Below are 18876 nucleotides of genomic sequence, written 5' to 3' on the forward strand. Positions count from 1 at the left end.
GTACAAAAGGTCAAACGCCTTCCCGCCGTTCCCTCCCTTTCCAGTGGTTCATCCCCATGTGTCACAGATTTTCTGTTCTCATCCTGAGCTACACTCACTTTTCCCTCATCAGCTACATTATATTTATACCTGCCCTTACCTACATAGCTTTTCCAATGATTATTTCACCCCCGGTTAAAGGGCAAGTATGGCTTTTGTGCCTTCCTGCCAAAATGTTTTAGCCTTTTTAAGTTCCTGCCTGTTTGGATATTTGCCCATTATGGGGTTGCCAAAGTGATTGCAAAGTCTTGCTTTTTCTGCTTGTTACGAGATGCTGGAGTAGTGATTCAAGAAGGTTTTCATATACTTTACAAAACTTGCAAGTCTTGCCTTTAACGCCGCTGTAATTGCCTTGAATCTTAGCTGACCACAGGTGCAATCTGAGTGTTTTATGATCCATAGATGAGATTTTCTGCGGACTCTTCCTTTACCAGAAACAAGGTTAAAGGCTGCATAAGACAAATGCAATCTTCAATATTTTTAAATGAAATTTAACCATAAGAAAAAGTTACATTTATAGTCAACCTGTTAACTCAAACATAACTGTAACATCCCTCTCAATCTGTCCATACACAGACTGAATTAGTACAACAGAACTACACTGAGCCTGGTGCTTCCACAAGCTGTGAAACTAAATGACTGGAATAGAACTGCATGCACTGGGAGGCTAACAGTGGAACAAAAAAAAAAGAAACCCTGAGACGCAACTACAGTAGCACCCTGTGAACACCAGGGGTAGACAAACCCTAACTAACTCAAACAGACCGTAATAAAGACTAAAAAGTGAGTTTTAAATCCATGCCAACTTAAGGGAAAACTGCACAAAAAATAAACAAAGTGATGTGAGGAGAAGGAGAAGGAGAGGTAAAGACAAGAGATGCAACAGAGGAAAAGTGATAGGAGTTAGTCCTGTTGAAAAGAGTTGAAAAGACTTACTCGGTTTCTATACTGCTGAGAGTATATCTCCAAAAGTTGATTAAAGAAAAGAGGAAATATAGAAAATGAAAAGATACAAACAAACAAACACATGACAAACAAACAAAAAAATACATAAAAGAAGCTGTTAGCCGCAGACTACTGCATGATGCTGTACACTTGTAGTCATGAGGGAGAATGTCATTCAACAGTGCTGCCTGCTTTTAATTAGGAAAGAAGTCATAAGGCAGAGTGCATCACATTTTTTGGTTAACTTAAATTAGAGCTTCAAACTGAATGTTAACGAGAATGATGACTGACAAGAAAAACTGCAAATTACAAATAGAAAAAAATATAGTTTGTAAGCATTTTGGTAAATTTAAGCCTCTTTTTACATTTACAAATAAATAATACAATATTTATATATTAAGTTTTTCTGTCCTGAGTGAATGATCACAATATTGCATTTCCTCTGCATCAAGAAATGAGTAGCCCTAAGAGGAACTGAATGAGTATGTTGTAACAAGCAGTTAGGTTGAGCTACAGCACGATTGGGCCGTTTCATTGGATTACTGTCCTCGTCTCCAAATTCAAGTACCGAGGAAGAATCTTTTTCCACTTGACCTTGCTAACAATTTAGAAAACTGAAACTGGTTGTAAGTCGAACGGTGAAAACATTGCCAACTTTACAGTTCTGTACATATATATATATATATATATCCCTCTTACCCCTTTGGGGTGGGGCTTGCAGCACTGAACATTTGTTTTTGTCTTGTCTGATCGTCACAGGTTTTTGCACCTTGGAAAACGATGGCTGGAGGAACTTTTCAATCCCTAAGAAGAAGCACCTGGAACTCTTGAGAACTTTATTTTGGGGGAGACCGCTTTTTCTCGCTCCAAAAAGAAAGTTACAAAACACTAACTATAGTTTACTTTGAGTGTTTTTGTGTTTATCATTTACTTTTTGAACATTACTACTGTATATAATTGAACTGACAGATACTAAAAGTATTTCACTTTGTATTTTACTATGTCCAAGGATGTATAGTATGTGACTAAAGAGATATATGCATAATGCATTGAATTGCTGCATTTCATCACACACTTGTGTGCCTTGTTATTTCGAGGCTGTGTACGATGAAAAATTAATCCAAAATCTTTCTATTTTTAGCTTCTTGATGTAAAGTAAGAAGGGACAAGTGGCCCAGCAGGGGGACAAATTGTTCATTCCAGAAGAAACCCTTTAGTGTCAACTCTGGAGCCTATGGGTTACGATCTGTGTCAATTCCTCCCGGGAGTCTGGCCCAAGAGAAGCTAAATGATGTTCAGTACATGATGAAATATTAACTTCATTACTTCTCCTCGCCTTGGTTTGGTACTGTAAGTCAACCTCCGGTAAGTTATGGAAAGCAGATGAAGGCACAGGGCACAGCATCTGAGAATGTAGTTAAATATTGAGAAATCAGGTGTTTTAAAAAATTCTTCTTTGGAGGTCTTTTTGGAGCATGGCTTTATATTTTGGAGATATGCAGGTGAAATTTTAGGATTAAAGTGAGCTCTAACACTGAGTGAAGGTTTTATTATGTATTACTGTATTTGGATGGAAGGCATGAACTCTGATATCATGCTCACGGTGGGAGGCTCAAATTTTGTTATATTGATAGACTGCTTTGTTCAAGAATTTTAGATGAATAAATATAAGGAATATGACTGCTACTCTATTGTTTTGCAAAAGACAATGAACATTGAAAATCTGGAGTTAAAAGTGGCAACATTTCCAGAGCAATCAATTCATATATTGATGCTTTAGCTACGTACATACAACGACTAATGATGGCATCAGACACTTCCTCCATACAACCGCAAACATTATATTGAAATTAGTCTGAAAGTGGCTGACAGCTTATATTATCGTTTGGAAGTGTTACATAATGTAAAAGAAAATGCTAACATTCCTAGCTAATGAAAGTGTTAGCAAGGAAAAGTTTGTTGTAGCTGCTTTTTACGCTGTATTATTACAACATATACTCTATGTCCCTCTGGATTTCTCCATCAGCTGTCTTTTCAGTGTGACATTATATCAACAATACTTCAAGTATCAATTTATTCAACCTCAAACCTTGAACACAGCAGCCTATTAGCAGCATTTTAGCTTTTAGCGCAGAGGAAAACGGCCACTGAGTGAGGTGACTTTGAGGTGAGTAGCAGCAGTTTTTCATGATAGGACATTTTTTTCTGTACTTTCAAGGCTAAATCTGTAAGTCTTTACTACAAAAGGAAGTGAGATCATAGGAAGGACTTGGCCTCTGGGACCCAACGCACCGAGGGGGGTGGAGAGCCTCGTCCTATCAGAGGCACATTCTCGTACCGTGGATTTCCCCCAAACAGAACTGTGTGGTTCCTTTAAGAAGAAAGAAAGAATAAAAGAGGCTCAGATGCAGAGATATTAAACACATTAAAATCAGACATCTGATTTCTATTCACTCACATGTACTCAGACATGGGGGCATTTGTGAGAGCCGGGGCGGGCCGGTGCAAGCTGCTCTGACTACCCATGCTGCTGCTGTAGCTGCAAAAGCTTTGCATGTTGGTGAGGTTGGGGTTGTGGGAGCTTATCCTCCTCCGAGGGTTAAATGGGTCCTCCTCGTCGATGTCGTCATAATCTCGTTCCCTAAACAAAAAAACATCAGAGGAGAGGAGCCAGATGATTAGCTTAGGGTGGAGATGTTTAACCTGTGAGCGATCATCCCAGGGTTACTAACACTAGAGTAAAGGAAACGGTCAGTAGAAATGTAATCATTGTAAAAAGACCCATTTTAGATTCAGTGTTACATACATTGTAAAAGGCAGACATTGTCTCTGAATCCACAGCAAAATAATCCATATATAGGCTAACTGAAAAACCAAAGGAAACAAGATTCAGAGATTGCCAGGGAACTATTACCTTCTTAATCTTTTTTGGTCATATCAAAGTAATGTACATATTTACATGGCAGCATTCCAACAGAGGCAAAGCAACACCAGGCTTACGTCATTAGCCACAGCACAAGTCAGAAATCTGTCACAAAACTAGTGTGTGTCTGAAGTTGATGAGTTATTTCAAAATGCATGGGGGAGGTTAACAGTTCAACTTCCTCCCTTCCAAGTAGCAATGTTTTTTCTTTAGAAGTTTCTGAAAAGCAGCTGATTGAGACTTACATGTGATTCATCATAGCTGACAGTAAACCATCTTTTTTTAACATGTGATTGTGATATCATAGCTGTGAGCAGGGACTTTCCTTCAGGGATCTTTTCTATGGGAAAAAAAACAACTTCTGGGTAGATTACATTTGAGGTATCAGTTCATCTTCAGAAGAAGTTTCAAAACAGCCCTTGCTTACATCTTCCTGACTACCAAATGGAAAAGTTACTGACAAAGACATAAAGGTTAAAGATAGTTCATTGTAATGGTTAACCTTTAAAAGTCTCAAAACTCTGCATGATATTATCAGTTGTTTTCTGAAAGAAAAATGTGAAGCTCTGAAGGACAGGTACATAATGTCTTTGATATTATTAAACACTTTATGTTTGTCAGGTGAAAACATGTCAAAGCAGCCTTAACAGTACCTGCTACTCGCGAAGGTATTTTGCCTCTCTGCACTCACATATTAGTATTTTTGCAGTAAAACAGATCGGCATATTTTTTTAAGATATCAAATTATTATCTGTTAGCTCATAGAGGACAAAACGTTGCATGGAGATGGCTGCAGGAGGAAATGAGGCCGCTTGTGCAGGCATGCAGAGAACAAACTCACCTGCAGGCCATTTGTCTCCACGCCCGGGGAATGGCACACAGCATGACAGTGAAGGCACAGGCTGCCAGGGCGGAGAAAAGGCAGAGGTAGAGCATGCCCTCCACCCCATCATAGCACACCCCCACCATTGCATCCAGGTAGTCCTAAAGAGGGCAAACACATGAGGAAAGAAATAATGCTTATAGGAGGACTCTTGCTGCCATATTTGAATTCACAGCAGACAAAATGAAGCAAAAGATGAAATGTACTTGAAGCAGTTGAGCGTGACATCTTCAGGAAGACATATATTTCATGCATATCCAGTGGGAAGTCCCACATTATTCATATGAACTCGCAGCAGTTATGAGCTACACTAGACAACTAAAACTCTGCAGGAAACTAAAAAGAAAGAAAAAATGAAAATAGTTTTAAAAAGTTAATTTCAATTTTGTGTTGAGGATTTCCTTTGCTCGCTTCTAAGTTCCACTTTGGTTTTCCTGCTGTTTTCCTGTATGGCCATTTGCTCCCCTGTTGACACAGTTGTGCTGCTGTGATGCCAATTAGAGAACAAACCTTGTTGAGCCCCCTGCAGTCCAGCAGGGCGGTCAGCTGGTGCAGACTTGCCTCAGAGGAGTTGAGCAAATTCTGGATACCCAGCAGGTCTCTCTGTAGACAATTCAGCATAAGTTGCAGAAAAAGGGCTTATTATACAGTAGAAGGTAATCGATTTCATGCTTCTCCTAAATTTGACACTGTTATACTGTAGCATAAAGTCAAAACATGTGTGTATGTGATACCTCAGCTGTAGGAAAGAGAGGCACAGCAAACTGCAGCAGTCCCTGGATCTGGATCTGCATGGTGGTCAGGGACCTCTGGAAGATGGTTAGAGGCTGCAAACAAGAAAAAGCATTTACATAAAACTCAGAGTAAAGAGCATGCAAATCAAGACAAACTGTGATCTTTATGGAATTTTCTACAACAAGTAAGGGGAGTAAGGAAAAGCTAAGATAGAAAACTATTTTTTAACACTCAAGTCATATGACAGTTGCCTCGTCTTTTCCCAAACTGAAAGCAAATGAATATTAGACAACAAGATACATTATGGATCTAATTTTCAGTTGTTAATTGAGTATAGTTGAAAGGGACGGAAAAAGAAAGAAACTATATGCCAGAGCTAGCTTAGCACAAGCAAGACAGCAAACATCAAATTATGATGGAATTTCCTCTCAAAGTTGAAAAACAGCAAGCCTATGCGCAATACAAGCCTATGCGCAATACAAAAAGCATTTTTACATCAGAGGACTTTTAATGTGAACAGAGACTGTGAACTTGAGACAAAAGAGTTTGAACTGTAAAAGCTGTTTAGGCCATGTGTGTCACAGGTCTATTAAACCTTAAGTACATGCTACTATCCCCCTTCAAAAAAAGAAAACAAGTCATTGTCAGATTAAATAAAAGCTGTTGTCCAGACAATCAAATAGTCAGCTAAGCTAGGCTAATAAGCTTTTAGCGGGATTAGCTAATCAGCTGTCTTCCTTTTCTTGCTCCATAGCAAGTAGTTGTAGCAACTGATTTACGAGAAACATAATTCCCATGTTATTGGAACTTATTTTAAAATGGTTAGTAAGTCTTCTTCAGTTTAGGCTAGCTGGGTGCAGCTTGGCTAAGCTAAAGCCTGAGTTGATTCACTTTATAGAAGGACTGTTGACATTATAACTATACATTATCCAATTCTTAAATGAAAAAACAATACAAATTCTCTACCTGTTTGTGTGTGAAGTATTATCTCAGAAAATGAGTTTCATTTTAGTCCTTTGTTGGTTTAACTGTTGCCATGCCTTGGCTAGTAAATAACTTGACTTAAACTGACTAGCTAGAGTGCAACCTACCAACACTTAAGCTAACATAGTAAACAGACAGATGAACTGGGGTACAGTTTAATATCTCATTTAAAAACTGATTTTTGTAATACTATATGATGTAATACTATAGAAAAAAATTAAACCAAATACGTCACTGAATTATGGCTCTATAGGGCTGTGACCTTACACAAGTTTAGTCTTTTACAGCATGACAACATGCTTCAACATACAGCCTATGGCTTCAACTGGTGTCTCTCAGAGTGGATGTGTACAGAAGGTCTTCCAACCGACCAGGGGAAAAATAAGCCCTCATATTCATTTTAATATAGCCTACAGCCCATTGATAATCACATCTATCTAAAAGAGAGCGGCTTCAGCCACATGACTATTCTTAAATTAACATTTAAGTATAACCATAAATGAATCAGTCTGCGACATCTCAAAAAGAAAATTGTATCTTCACAGTCATTCAACCTAGAGCAATGTCATGGAAACCCCCTGGCCTGCAGCAGGATGTTAAATTGAAACAGGATATGGTCAATTACCCCAACCATCCACAAATGTAATTGCCTTCCTTTGATCTGACATTTCCTTCTGCATCTGCATGAATGTCTGTGGTCAAACTGCTTGCTGATGCACAATCCAAGCAACCTGATCAGATTTTACTTTTTATTTTAGCTTTGGTGAGCTTTTTCCTGAGCCAAATAGAGTAAAAAAAAAGGCAGTAAAAGTGGATGTAGGAGAAAAATAGGATGATGATGATAAAAATAGAAAAAGAGCTGAGGAAAGGGAGCAAAGTTGACGCAAGAGTGATGCCCAAAGAAATACAAGTTAACCACGGGTAGAACTACAGGGCACAGCTTTGTTTCAGGCTGAAAATAAACAGGAGCGAGAACGAGAAACACTGGAGAGATGGAGGAAGAGAGAGAGCTTATATGTTTGCAAATCTATGTGAATTCCTGTATCTGCCAGTTTGCTAGTGAACTTTGCACCTGTTGGGCGTCTGTGTGGCAGAGAAAAGAGAGCTGACTTTGTTTACCAGGCGGGGTGACGGCTGTCAGACCTCTGCTGCTCTGCTCTTGTTATCCTCAGGGTATCTCTACCAGAGCCAGATAATAGGATCTGAGCTCTGCTGAGCCACAGCATGTAGAAATTGACTTTACTGCTGACTGATGTCATCAGCAAAGTCAGTGATATGACCCACAATCTCGACTCTGCTTTTTCTGAACAGATGAATTTCAAAAAATGTTGAAACTATTCTGCAGTTTTATTACACAGGTCTCGGTCTGTATTTTTTTTGGATAGTTTTCTTGAGAACTCCAGAAAAAGTCATCCTGACAGCCTCAGAGATTGCGTTAGAGCGTTCTGCCAGACTCACAAGGTGAAATCAGGATGTCAATCAGACAGATGGGGCTGCATGGAGAGACAAAGATGAGGCTTGAAGGGCAGCATAATGAACCCTCCATTGAGTGCTGATTTAGCAAATCGCAGGTTATAAGATATCCTGACATCAAGTTTAAAATGAGAAAATTGTGGTTGAAAAGAAAAAGTTTTCAAATGTCAAAAGTTATCAACAGCATATTAATGACTATATTTCAATATGTAGAAAATAACTGTTCTCAATGTAAATGCACGGACTGAAATGCTGCTTGAACAAGGAATATATAACCTTAAAGAGGAATCCTTATTTGATGTGATGCAATATTATACACTTTATTGTCCCCTCATGGATTTTTGCCATAGACTCTATTGCTGCACACATAAAGATGCCAATGTAAACCACAAATAGTCAACACAGTAAATTATTTTTGTACAAAAGGTACAAGAAACTACTCTTTTGAAACTTGGACAAATGCACTTCTTGTGACCGGCAGAATATCAGTCAACATTCAAAGGGCTGTGTCCTACCTGCTGGAATGGGTTGGCTATGGTCTGGTTGCAGTACATGTAGTAATGAACTATATCTGTGGAGAACACAAACAGGCAGGTGAACATAATTCAATACATCTCACTTTTACAACTCTATAGTGCACATGTTCACGCTAGAACTCACCAGCACCAATGAAACTCTTTGTTTGGCTCAAGACGAACTTGTCCGGGCACTCACAGAAATCACTCGTGCCCTGAAATGAAAGAGGAGAGCAGTGAGCAGACAACAACAATATGGCAGACAATAAATAAACAGCTCTTGAAATAAGGAGGTTAAACCCATATGTCCTTAAATAAGCATTTAAAGAAGAACAAAATGCTTTTATAATTTGTTAATTATTCAACACATAGTTCGGAACAAGTAACCTGATTGCACAAAATGCATTTACAAGGAGCGCTATTTTTGAATAAATCAGCACTGGGACTTTCAGCTGTACTGTAGACTCAACTCTGCCATTGTCACATATGTAGCTTTTTTTAAACTGGGTAAAATAAGGATGATTGGCCAGCGCTGATAATCATCTTTATTACGTCTAGACAGAAATACTTCTCCATTCTGTCAATCAGACACTTTCCCTCCACTGCCCAGCACTAACAAGGAACCTGTCTTGGCAAAATAACAAAAAGTGAGGAGCGCCGGTCTCCTTCTAGCTGTGCGGTCTGAATGTTAAACGTCTCCCGGGCTCAGGCCAAACACACACTGAGTGAAGTCAAACCTTCTCTGAGGGGGGCACTAATGAGCCCCACGCAGACGAGATAAAACAGGCTGGAGTTGGCTCCTAACCCAAGCTAGTGTGTATTAAACTAGAGACACCAGGAGCTCTAACACACCAGGAGCTCTTCGTTAAAATTCCTGATGGAAGCGCAGCGATTCTCTGAGAACGCACGCCGCTGTCTGTAATGAAGAGTTCTGCAACAACATGGCATTCATTATGCATTAATTCATTCTGATCTGAGGCTGTAATCTAACTGTCGACTTCACGCACACGTGCAATTTAAAGATTCCCCTGCAGACACACAAACATCTGCACTCCGCAATGCACATAAACAACCTACAAACACACTTGACAGCAGCCACACAATCATGCAGATCCTCTGACAAATAGACACTTCCACACACTGATGCAACACACTGAAGGCGCGAAGGTTGTCTGGCATCGTTCTCATCCAAAGTGGCACACAGTCGTTTGGCTGCAGTACCAAATATACAATCAAAACTCCGACCGTCAGTGATTGCAAGAGTGCGGTAGGTCTGACTGTTATTTTCACACATTGGCAGATTGCAGGAGTGAGTCTGGGCTGTAAGGAAGTGGCTATCAAGCCGACAAGTTTCCCAAAGGTCTTTTTATTTCAGCCCGGCTGCAGACTGATGACTTGCTCTGTGTTAGATTCAGTCTGTAGCTCCTGAAAGAAATATCAAAGATGGACGACTTGGGTTTGTGTGACACATCGAGCCTAAGCTGCATATCTGGAATAAAATGAGAGACTTGCCTCGACTGAAGCAACAATCTTTCAGAAGTATTAATAGCACTCCATAAAATATAAAAAAACATCCTTTTTTCATGGATAAAGCATTAACAGGTAAAGGCAGACTTCTTATAATCCCCATTCATAAAATGTATTGGTGGGTCTTTCTTCTATCCTCATTCGTATTAAGATTTCGCCCAATAGTTTAAGGACAGATGTTTTGTTTGCCATTTTCTTATTGCAGACTGCTCATTTATTGGTGGCATAAAATCAGTTTTCGGACGTTTGATTCCAAAGAGATGAAACTTTATCACTAATCTGTGGACAGAGTGTTCTGTCAGCGCCACTCTAGGTCAATTTCTAGAACGTGGGCACAGCTATACACAGGAGAACTACGAGATCTTGCAGGAATAAAGAGAAAAACTTGTAATCAGCACATTATTTTGTCCTCCTGGGGATGATGTGCTGTTGATTCAGTGGCTATTTTGACGTGATGTTTGATGAAATAAACCTATTGGGAGTCTTTATATTTTGTTTTTATTAAAAATAACTGGGTGCTCTTTAAGTTTCCTTGTATGACTTCCTGTCCGGGTCGATCTATTCTGTTCAGCTTGAGTCTTTCTTGCAGATTGCTCAATTGACTTATTTGAAACATTCTCTACTTCTGTCCTCTAACTTAAAACATGTCCCTGAACATGGTGTATGCAGAATCTGATATCTATGTAATGATGTGTGAAAGATTACATTTTATCTCCCCAGTCATACAGCAGCTCACTCCTTCAGGTCTGGGGTTCAAACCCCAGTACTCACCAACGTTTGGGACTGGCAACTGCTTGTGGCCAGAAAGGCTAGAAGATGTCCATATGATCCTGTGTGTGTGTGTGTGTGTGTGTGTGTGTGTGTGTGTGTGTGTATGTGTGTTTTCTCCTGGTCTATTGATTGCATCCTCAGTACCAGTTTGAATTATAAGGATAAGTATGTCTTCTTCTTTTTCAGGTTTTTTTGTAAAATGTTCTACCCTTCTTTATCTTTGGTTACATTTTCAGTATAGCTGCACTGTCGCTCATTTACTGCTCTGTGTGCTTTTGACTTGCCCCCCCCGAATTAACCTATGGTCGTGGTTTCTATATTACTAAACATTCTCCAGACACTGCATATAACAGTATATACTGTCATTCAGGAAAGACATCTTGACCAGAGAAAGTGATAACAAGATGCTTGTTGTCTGCAGTTGATCACTTCTAATGATTTATATGTTGGTTAAGCTAGTTTAGAATTTCCCCTCTGACAAATACCCGGGACATCAGAAATTGATGGTTGCATGAATTCCTTATCGCCCGATGATTGATTGATTTAAATCTTTGATGACCCCCCAGATCTTTAACAGATCTCAATTTTACACAAGTATGATTAAATCTAATGGATAGACTAAAGTGAAATTTGTTGAAAGTCTGCATGCTTCTATAAGGGCCTCCTCTCGCCTGAGCTCCCTTCTTAATAATGACCAGGTAGCTGGTTTTGAAAATTGAAGCCACTGGCAAAAGCCAAGGGATCCTCATTAGGTGCCATGTACAGCAGAAACAAGCTGGTTTACAGCCTGGTTAAAAAATATATATTTTTGGTCTGGGCAGATCATTAATTTATTGTGGGGAAAAAAACTGTATGCGGATGGTGGGCTCAACTCCCCCCCGTTGTTTCAAGATTCACCAAAAGTTCGGTGGAGAAGGCGAGAGAATATTTCCAATGGCAACTACCACCACTCGACTCCCAATCACCTCTTCCAGAACCAGTGGGTAACGTCACTGAGTCTGATTCCATGTTGTACCATATTAAACGGTATTAACTGGGCTGCAGTGACCTTTGCATGAAATATTGTTGCAGAGGAAAAAACGTGATTTTGTCAATCAGATTGCCTCCCCTGGTGTCGTCCTGCACATCCCATACTGTACCTCACCGTGCAGCAGGCTTATTGAAGGGCAGAGCATTTGTATGTTGTTTGTTCAAACTTCTGTTTTCGTGCAGCTCTTTGAACATTTTGTGTGCTCGCAGGGATCTTTCAACTGGAAGTTTTTTTTGTGTGTGTGTTCTTGCTTTGACATCAAAAGGAATCCCGAAGGAGTTCTCCCATTGATTGAGCTCGTGTAGACCACAGAGAGCGGAGTCTTAGCAAAGGACACTTTACACCAGCAGATGAAAAGAGAAAGATGAAGCTGGAGTCTAAAACCTTTTAACGGATCGTGTCCCCCCCCCCCCCCCCCCCCCCCCCCTTTGCTTTCTACCCGATGCTAATTAACTCCAACTTTAAATCGCACACATGTTATCAATCCTCTACTGCCCCGAGTCAGAACACAACATCCTACTAGAAACCTGGAGAGAGAGAAAAATAAAACACAGCCGCACACGCCTGAAGCAGGTGAGTCAAACACTGACGTTCCTCTATCCGATCATCTTTCTTTGTTAAATATCTCTTTATTCCCCCATCCGGCTAAGTGTCACACTCCTCAATATTTCAACACTTTCAGTATTTGGCATATCTGCGTGTGTCAGAACAAAACACTGAGATAATTCACATTTTCTGCCTGATAGGCTTTAACAGCTGCAACTGAATCTCTTTATTTTTCTAATCCTCATCCCTGAATACAGTTATTCAGTCTGAATAATCATTGCTGGTGTGTGGATTTTGATCTGTTATGCTCTTCTCTTGGTCCATTTTTAGAAGCTTGTTGTTTGACAGCAATGATTGTATGTGTATGAGGTGACAGAAAGAAAAATAAAGGGCCTGCGTCCCCCCCAACACTGGCTGGTTCAGTATCAACAGCACTCAGGGTCCCAAGTGTAAAAAAATAAATAAAAAAAACGCCCACAGTGTCAGCTGCTGTTTTCTGTGGCTGTGCTCACAGCACGCTGAGGTTGCGGACACATGGCAAAAATCCAAGTCATCTAGCGACAGGCTGCCCAGCTCCACAGCTCACTTCACTCCACAAGTTAAAACTTAACTTTACACCAAGGTTTTCTTTTTCGGGATGATTTTGACAAAAAGAGGGAAAAAGGCAGCGCCAGGAGCCTGGTACCTCCGCTTCTCATGAAGTCACAATCATGCATTTAAAGGAAACGGTGACTTGTTGTTCAGTAAATAATATATTCTGCTCAGAAGGGTTTTTTTTTTCTTTTTTTTGCTCTGATACTTCATTAAGGAAAACATGCTGAATAAGCAGATAAAAAGCTAATGATGCAGAACTTTGGAGGGAGTAGGCTCAATGTAAGAAATTACACAAACTGAACATTGTTAATGCATGATTTCGCACATGCAGGTCGAAGAACATGCGTAGGTTCATATGCAGCAGTGCATGCAGTGCAGTCATGTCCTGGTGAAGGCATTTCTCAAGCGTAGTGTGCGTGTTGTGAAAGCAATTTATCACCACTGACGAGGGAATGACAAGAACTGATTACAGAGCAGTGGATACTACGGTTGTTATCATGTCAGTTAGAGTGTGAAGAAAGAAGGCCAAGCAGCTCACCACAGCAGTGGCCAGGTCGGCTCCCAGAGAGGTCCAGCTCAGGACCAGCGTCAGCACGCCAAACACCATCATCCTGCAGGGACACAGAGCAGCAGCAGCAGCGGGTTCACAGGACGATCACAATCAATCATGAAACGAGGATGAACAGAAAGCTCGACAACCGCAGGACGATGGCTTGGTGAAGCTGGCCGTCGATCCAAATGAATTAAAGCCTTTCATTTCAAACACAATGATTGATAATGTGCATCAATTGTTCCCAACCTAGAGTATGTGTTTTTTTTTGGGGGGGGGGGGGTGCGGTTTCGCAATTTGAATTGATTATAAATCACATCATTAGAAAACTGGCAGAGAAACTTAAGTTCCTCATTTAAACTCGCAGCACAAAGAAACGAGACGTAAACAAGACACAAGGTCCTTTTTCAAAGTCTGGTGGGATGACTCCAACATTTATCAAGTGATGTTGCTGAGGTTGTGTTTTTTTTTCCCCCACTCAATTGACTGAACACTTAGTCTGTGTTAAAAAAAAACAAACAAAAAAAAACGTTCCTGCCAATAAAGCAATCAAACTGTAATGTAAAAGTTTGCTGGCTGATCTGAGACTGACTCCAATAGTATCTGTGTTTAAAGTGTGTGCAGGGAAGTGTTGGTGTACTTTTATGTATGCATGTTTCATTTCAATGAAATACAAAAGTGGAAATCATGATGAATGTACACTTTGTGGTTATTACAAATAACAAGTCACCCAATATGATGTGCCTCGTACTGCTGTTTTTGTTGCCGTGGTATCGAAACATGTATTCACATCATTTGATTTTACTGGGACTGTATCACTGTTTAAGAGTCTGGGCTTGTGACCATCCTCAAATGCAGCAAAGTGACTCAAATGATTCCTTTAACAACTCCTGCTCTTAAATCTGAGCCCTGCTGTGCAAGAGTGGTGACCTCAGAGGTCTGTCACCAACGACAAGTCGGAGGTCATGTTTTCTTCTTCTGCCGGAGTTAATTCGGCGGCCTCGTCCAGCTGCAGCCCTGTGGCTCCATGACCTGGTGATCAAGTGTGTATACTGTATGATCTGCTAGCACTACATTGGATTACAGTACAGCCCCCCCCCCCGTCCTCCCCCACACCCCTGGGTGGATGACTGTTATGTGCACCCATGAGGAAAACGACCATGTGGTTTGGTTTAACGGTGTGCTCCCAACCCTGATGATGTCATAGCATCTGTAAATTAGATCAGAGTAGTGAGAATAAATGGGGTGGGGGGGGGGATGGAGAGATTTGGGTGATGAATTCTTGCATGCAGAGGTCTAGTGATGGGCCTTTCTATGAGTGTGCAAAAAGGGACTGATGGAGATCAATACCCATTAAAAGATGAACTCTGGTCCCATCAAACCTCATCTCTCATTGGTTAATATATCCAGTAGAAAACTCCTGCTGATTTGACATCAGTGGCACTTTTCCAATAGTCCCAAGTACAGCATGTGTTTCATTATAATCTGCATGTCCAGGCCTTTTCATCACGCTATCTTTTACTCCCTCTCCTCTTTTTCTGGCTTATTCGTATCAGCGTGCAGAGAGGATACTCAACTCACAACATTTAACTTACAAGTCACCACTTGTCCTTTTTATCTTGAAAAAAAAAAAATGCTGTTGTTCAGTCTGTCTCTCTCACCTCTCTCTCTCTCTCTCTCTCTCTCCCCCTCTATCTCCTCTCTGCCTCCTGCTTCCTTCTATATCAGCTCTCGTAGTCTGTCTCCTTCCCCTCTCACAGATACGGAGCCCTCACACTTCACAGAAAGACAGATAGCAAAGAGAGCGAGGGATGCTGCACCGAGTCCTTGTCGAGGTTTATAATCAAAAGAGCAGAACGGATGCAAACGCTGCTTGAGTTGAGTGCTGTTTACCACAACACCGTATACACTGCATACAGTAAAACACAGAAAAATGTATAACTGAGAAATTGGACACTTATATAGAAATTTGGGACCCATTTCGAATATAGACACAGGAAACCACGACATGTAAAACACAACCTTCTGTACCTGCATTGTTACCTCATGTTGGATTCATGTTGGGTCTGTGTAAATGATTTTTTTTAAAGAGTACATTAAGAGCCCCGGACAGCCCACCATGTATGGAGGCGCTCGCTGATTTGTCATGGAAAACTCATACGTGCTAAAATAATCCGCCCGTTACGTTTACTAAAAACACTGTTGTTCAAGTCACACTTGGCCCCTGCATATCCTGTTCCACAGAGGCCTGTGCCTGAGCTTCTGTTTGAACATGAAAACATCTGCATGAACAAGGTTACTGAACCCCCCCCCCCACACACACACACACTTTTTTTTGATTTAACTATCACCTAAGTGTGATGTCTCTTTGTCTCCTTTGAGATTTGTTGCAAACCGTTCTTAACACTTGTTAGCGCTGCCCCGTTCTACTTGCAAAGATCTTCAAACTCCGCGAAGACTACAACTTGACTCAGAATGTTTCATTCAAACAAACTCTTGTGCACAGAAATCTCGATTACAGAAGCAACCCAGGGTTCAAATCTGATCCCTGCCCTTTGCTGCATGCCATCCCACCCCTCTTTCCTCCCAACATTTCCTGTCTCACTTCAGCTGTCCTATCTAATGAAGGCGAAATTATCTATTTATAGGACTATTTATTTATTTTTGTATTTGTATTTAATGTTTTCTATCAATATAATAACGTGGGAAAAAAAGGAAAAAAAAACACCGGTGAATAAATAAATATCACCTTGGAAAGTTTCTAACAATCTGTCAAATACAAGCTGAGCATAATAAATTCCCTCTCTGTTGTCGTTGGTCAACACTTGTGTCCTTCACGAGACAGTGATCAGGAGCACAAGCCCACATTGCGTTGGTCCTACGCCAAAGAGTTTGGTAGCTACTGGCGTGTCCTCCAAGTCATACATATTTGACAGTTTGTAGTTTCAGGGAGCGTGACACTGGACTGTGTGAGCAAACTATGAGGCTGGTTTATTGTCAGGGCCTCCTCAGTGCCAGCAGGTCACATCCAAACCAAGCCAGACTGTTTTCAGTTTTGCGCTCTGATGAGCAAGGGGGGATTCACTGAGCTATAAGGAGAGGCGGGAAATCGGGTGTAAACGTAACGCAGAGCAACTCAAGTGAAATAAGCCACAGAGGCCAATGAGCAGGGCAGATGACAAAGTATGAAGCCTAGTCAGCCTGAACTAAGTCAGTGTGGGAGGAGATTTTCTTACTAAATGTGGAACTGGACTCTTGAGCATTTAACTGCTGTTTTAAAAGTCTATAAAAAAAGTTCTGCTAAAATTACATAAATAAACTTCCATTGACATGGACATTTTTATTTTCTAACTCAGGAGAGAAATAATAATTCAGTTGTATTGTTTTGCTGGTCTTCAGTACAATGATAGTTGTTGTCAAACTAAACAATGGAAATTACGGCTTCTATTCAGTTCTTTACTTTTGATACGTAACTTTATTTTTCCAACACTCTGCTTTTTGTACCTACTGTCGTTGTCTTATTGTTAATTAATTCCATTCATATTTCTATTGATACTTCTGTTTTTGCCACAGACATATTGTGTGTAAAAGGAACTGTAACTTTCCAAAGTTCCCCTCGGGATAAATAAGTTATATCTGATTCTTCAATGTGAATGTCATCTAAACAAATGTTAAGCTTTGATGGTGAACTTCCTCATTAAATTGTACTTCTTTTTTGTCATGAAGAAAACCAACTCTATGATTGATTGTGTCTTTGACGTGCAGAATTTCTTACACTGGGTCGAAGACTTAATGAGGTTTTCAGCTCTTGAGCTGGCTTTCGCCTTTTTTTCCACCTGAACTTGTTCACAGTTGTTTGTGTGCCGACCACATATTCACTCGAGGTAATTGTAAACTTGATAACTCTCGAGCTTTGTGCAATCTCCTTTAAGAGCTTTAGTTTAATGCATCATCAAAGAGCCAAGACGTTTGCCTTGAGTTTGAGTTTCTGCAAATACACAACATCCCATGTGCTGGATTTTAAGAAGGATCCCTTTATTCATTTTTTTACACTGTATACAACTATAAAGATCTGAGTACACGTCCTTGTGGAACACCATAAATACACAGGTCTATGTTGGTCAGGCGAACTTTGAAGTTCAATCTTGAAATCATTGTACTATTAATAGTTTCATATTTTGAATCTTTATTTTTTCATCTATTTTTCTGAAACCCTGAACAAAATGAAGAAAAATCCTTATGTAGCTTACTGCAGCTCATAACTGGGGTGAGTTTGCTGTGATGCAATTGCAGTGAACTGCATCATCATGCCCATTTCTTCATGCTTGGAAAGGCTTGTCTGCAAGATGAGACATGGAAACAACTTTAAGGGGCTTGCTTGTTGAATGGTTCAGAACAGACGTTTGTTTCAGTCTCAGGATGTCAGGGCAATAACCAAAATGAAACGCTTCACTGCACACAAACCTTTAAAATGAAATGGTAAAGTGACTTGAGCTTGTAAAGCCATTCAGGTTTAAGGGGAAGAGAAAAAAAAGCAGGTAAGATAGTTGCATTGCATGACTCATGCACTTAGTGCTGCTGATACAACCCTTCAGTCTTTCATTTGGCTCTCTGAAAAAAAAATCTGTTCTTGAAAGTCTTTGGAAATTATATAAAACTATTTGGTTCTCTTATGGTTTATCATTGACCAGGAAGAATTTTCTCCTAACTCACTTATAATTTCATGATGCTGTGATTTTTGTAGCATCGATATCAACACACATTATATACTCATGTTTGAAACCTCAGTTTCTCACATATCTGCCACCCAGACAAAAACAGAGTATGGAAAATTCATATATGATGTTCAGAGCATAAACAAATTGACAAAAAAGATCAGCGCCAACATCCCCCCGCAGGAACAGAGAACAGACCGAAGAGAAATCCAAATAAAAACAGCTGACAGCGAGGTCTATGGATGTGGGCGTATCTTCATGTCAAAGCTGTAACTGCATGTCATGCTAACACACACTGCAAGCCAGATATAAGAACCAGAAAAAGTCAGCGGGCCCCCAGAGTGTAATCTGCTCCCGAATGCCTTCAACCACTTCCACTCTACTGGAAAGGAGCGCGCTTTGGGAGTGCAAACACTGTTGACACTGACTCATCTTGTGTGAGCGGAGTGGTGGAAGGATGAAGAGTGGGGGGTGGGTTTGTGGTTAGTAGGGCAAGTTTAGCACCCTTCACACCCTAAAACTGAGTGATTACGAGAGACGTGAAGGCTGCATAAATGGAGGCTTGGGTTGGATGTCATGCTTTGTGTACGATCTTTTGCAACAGGAAGAAAAGAAGCAAAAAAATACCAAAGCATCCCATTCTCTC

The 18876-nt window shown here is 40.4% G+C and overlaps 1 protein-coding gene across 2 annotated transcripts in view; it reads right to left on the reverse strand.

Annotated features, from left to right (window-relative positions):
- Window positions 1–18876, reverse strand: part of ttyh2 (tweety family member 2) — a 61337-nt gene that overhangs the window by 2160 nt on the left and 40301 nt on the right. Inside the window, exons 6-14 of one of the 2 annotated variants that reach the window (XM_079333987.1) lie at window positions 13504–13576; window positions 8643–8712; window positions 8498–8553; window positions 5525–5617; window positions 5301–5393; window positions 4749–4891; window positions 3443–3625; window positions 3277–3355; window positions 976–1002 (exon numbers count right to left, since the gene is read on the reverse strand). In XM_079333987.1, the coding sequence (XP_079190113.1) occupies window positions 976–1002; window positions 3277–3355; window positions 3443–3625; window positions 4749–4891; window positions 5301–5393; window positions 5525–5617; window positions 8498–8553; window positions 8643–8712; window positions 13504–13576 (817 nt within the window). The remainder of the gene's footprint in view (window positions 1–975; window positions 1003–3276; window positions 3356–3442; window positions 3626–4748; window positions 4892–5300; window positions 5394–5524; window positions 5618–8497; window positions 8554–8642; window positions 8713–13503; window positions 13577–18876) is intronic. The other variant, XM_079333988.1, reaches the window with a different exon arrangement.

This window comes from Symphodus melops, assembly GCF_947650265.1.
Source record: "Symphodus melops genome assembly, chromosome: 21".
Classification (NCBI taxonomy): Eukaryota; Metazoa; Chordata; class Actinopteri; order Labriformes; family Labridae; genus Symphodus; species Symphodus melops.